The following is a 2,268-nucleotide window of genomic DNA, read 5'->3' as shown; positions in this document are numbered from 1 at the left end:
ATACCCATAAGTACAGAATTGAACCCTTTATATTAAGTTCTATATTGAAGTATAGAACCAATGACAATAAGAGATGCATATTTCCTCATTTTACAATAGAGTATGAAGTCAGGAAAAATTAGCTATTGCTTAGGTAACGTGAAGGGAATTTTCTAGTTTAGTTATAACAACTTTGTGGGACACTTAAAGTTTGGCTAACATTAGGCCTAATAGGCTTGACTCTTGTCCTTTTTAAAAACTCTCTTCCTACTTTATGCCAAAAAAGAAAACCCATCTCAGCCTTCCTGTTTGTGAAGTTAGCTAATACATTGTTTACAACTCTCAAGAATGCCAAAAAGTGTTGGCATGTGCATAGGACAAACTTTCCAAATCAGGCTATGGTTTATTTCAAGGCAATAAGAAATAGGAATGCAGACTGGAATCTAGAGGCATACATTATGATTTTTATCCTTGCTTTATTTTCCCCAAAATTCTTTTTTTAATAATGTTTTAATAATAAATTGTTTAATCTTTATCTTGATTTGACCATAGTTCATCAGATATTGTTTAAAAGAGAGGCCTGGTAATATAAACTAACCAATTTGCATGAGAGTAATGATAATAGCATTTATTAAGAGTCTTATAATTAGAAAACTTATTAATCTTTATGAAAAATATCTTTTACCAAATGGTTGACATATCTTTTCCAAGAATTTTATTAAATAGTTGCTTTGAGTGAATTTAAGTAGAATTATTTTATTCCATTTGTTTCTATCATATTATTAAAAATTATTGTACTTCTAAAAATAATTTGAAATGGTTAATTTTAAAGTTATAGCCATATTTTTGTTTATTTTAAATTTCTCTCCATATTAATACGTTTTAAATTTTTATCATCTTTATTGTATTTCTGCCCTCCCATTAGAAGGTATTTGTAAGCATATACCCTGTTTCAATGCTATATATATGCAGATAAACATTGGATTCGAACAGTGTTCACATGACTGCCTGAGATCATGTTAAGGACTTATTTTAATGTGGTAGCATATGTATAAATTTAATATACTAGAAGAATTTGAAACTCTAAAATGTAACTTAGAATCAAATGAAGCACCTTTAAAAATCTATTTAAAAATGGCTTGTTTTATTATATCTAGCCTACTTATATAAATATATACATCAAATATAGGCTTAGGTTTTTAGATAAGCATAGCTACTATTAACTATAGTATAACTGAATTATCTTTAGGTGTATTGACTATGTTCTTTAAAGCGACTGATTTTGGGGGAAAATATATATGTTTATACATATACTAACAATATATGCTAAGAGACTAAATTTTAATTGTTCCTACCACAAAAAATAAATGATAATTATGTGATGTGATAATAGGTGTTAACTAATGCTGGGGTGGTAATCATATTGTAATATATAAATTCATCAAGTCAACACATTGTACATCATAAACTTACACAGTGTTATATGTCAATTAAAAATGATTATAGTCAACATACCTATTGACTACTCAATTATACTATAGTTATAGTCTGTAGTTATACATATATATGATAAGAATTCTGTATATGTCTAGATTGATGTGTTATTACACAATCCTAATGTCCTTTTTTTAAATACAGTAATATTTTTATGGTGTGCCCTAAATTGATAGCCTATACATCTAAATGCATCTTACTTAGTAATTCATAGTATTTGCATATTTAACAGAACAAAAGACTAAGTTGGTGGACTTGAAGCTGAAGAAGCTCCTAGAAGTTCAGCCACAGGTGGCAAATTCACTCTCCAGTGCTTCTCAGAAAGTTATAACCGAGAGCTCAGAGCAAGACATTAAGGTAAATCTTACTTGCTTAAAATATTTGATTAGGTATCTGTGTATTCTAGCATTTTATAATCCTAAAATCAATTTCTTACCAATTATTCACATTAAGATTAAGATACACAAATTTTTATTAAATAGCCAATAAATTAAATACCAATATGGTAAGCAGTATTTACCTACTTTTTTCAGAGAAAACTACTCTTTGATGCTGGTAAAAGTAGAAACTATTCTTGACTTTTATATGTATTACTATTTTTCTAAGAAGAATATTGCTAAGAGAATTCTAGCATATTTTTATATAATTCTCAGCCTTTGACTTGTTAGGTAAACTAAAACTCATGTCAGTTAATACCTGAATATGGTGTGTGATAGAATGTAAATTTTTATAAACTTGCATATATCCATACGAATTTTCCTTTTTTAGGATTTCAGCCAAAATGCTACATTATAA

The 2,268-nt window shown here is 27.9% G+C and overlaps 1 protein-coding gene across 9 annotated transcripts in view; it reads left to right on the top strand.

Moving 5' to 3' along the window:
- The window catches only part of EHBP1 (EH domain binding protein 1), a 310,384-nt gene that overhangs the window by 258,231 nt on the left and 49,885 nt on the right, over nucleotides 1-2,268 (top strand). For 8 of the 9 annotated variants that reach the window (XM_006778555.2, XM_015557898.1, XM_015557897.1 and 5 more), the window contains one exon: nucleotides 1,706-1,830. In XM_006778555.2, coding sequence (XP_006778618.1) covers nucleotides 1,706-1,830 — 125 coding nt within the window. Of the gene's footprint in view, nucleotides 1-1,687; nucleotides 1,831-2,268 lie in introns of all 9 variants that reach the window. The other variant, XM_015557894.1, reaches the window with a different exon arrangement.

This window comes from Myotis davidii, unplaced genomic scaffold (assembly GCF_000327345.1).
Source record: "Myotis davidii unplaced genomic scaffold, ASM32734v1 scaffold6, whole genome shotgun sequence".
NCBI lineage: Eukaryota > Metazoa > Chordata > Mammalia > Chiroptera > Vespertilionidae > Myotis > Myotis davidii.
Note: the sequence above shows the minus strand (reverse complement) of the source record. Positions and strands in the feature narration are given on the sequence as shown.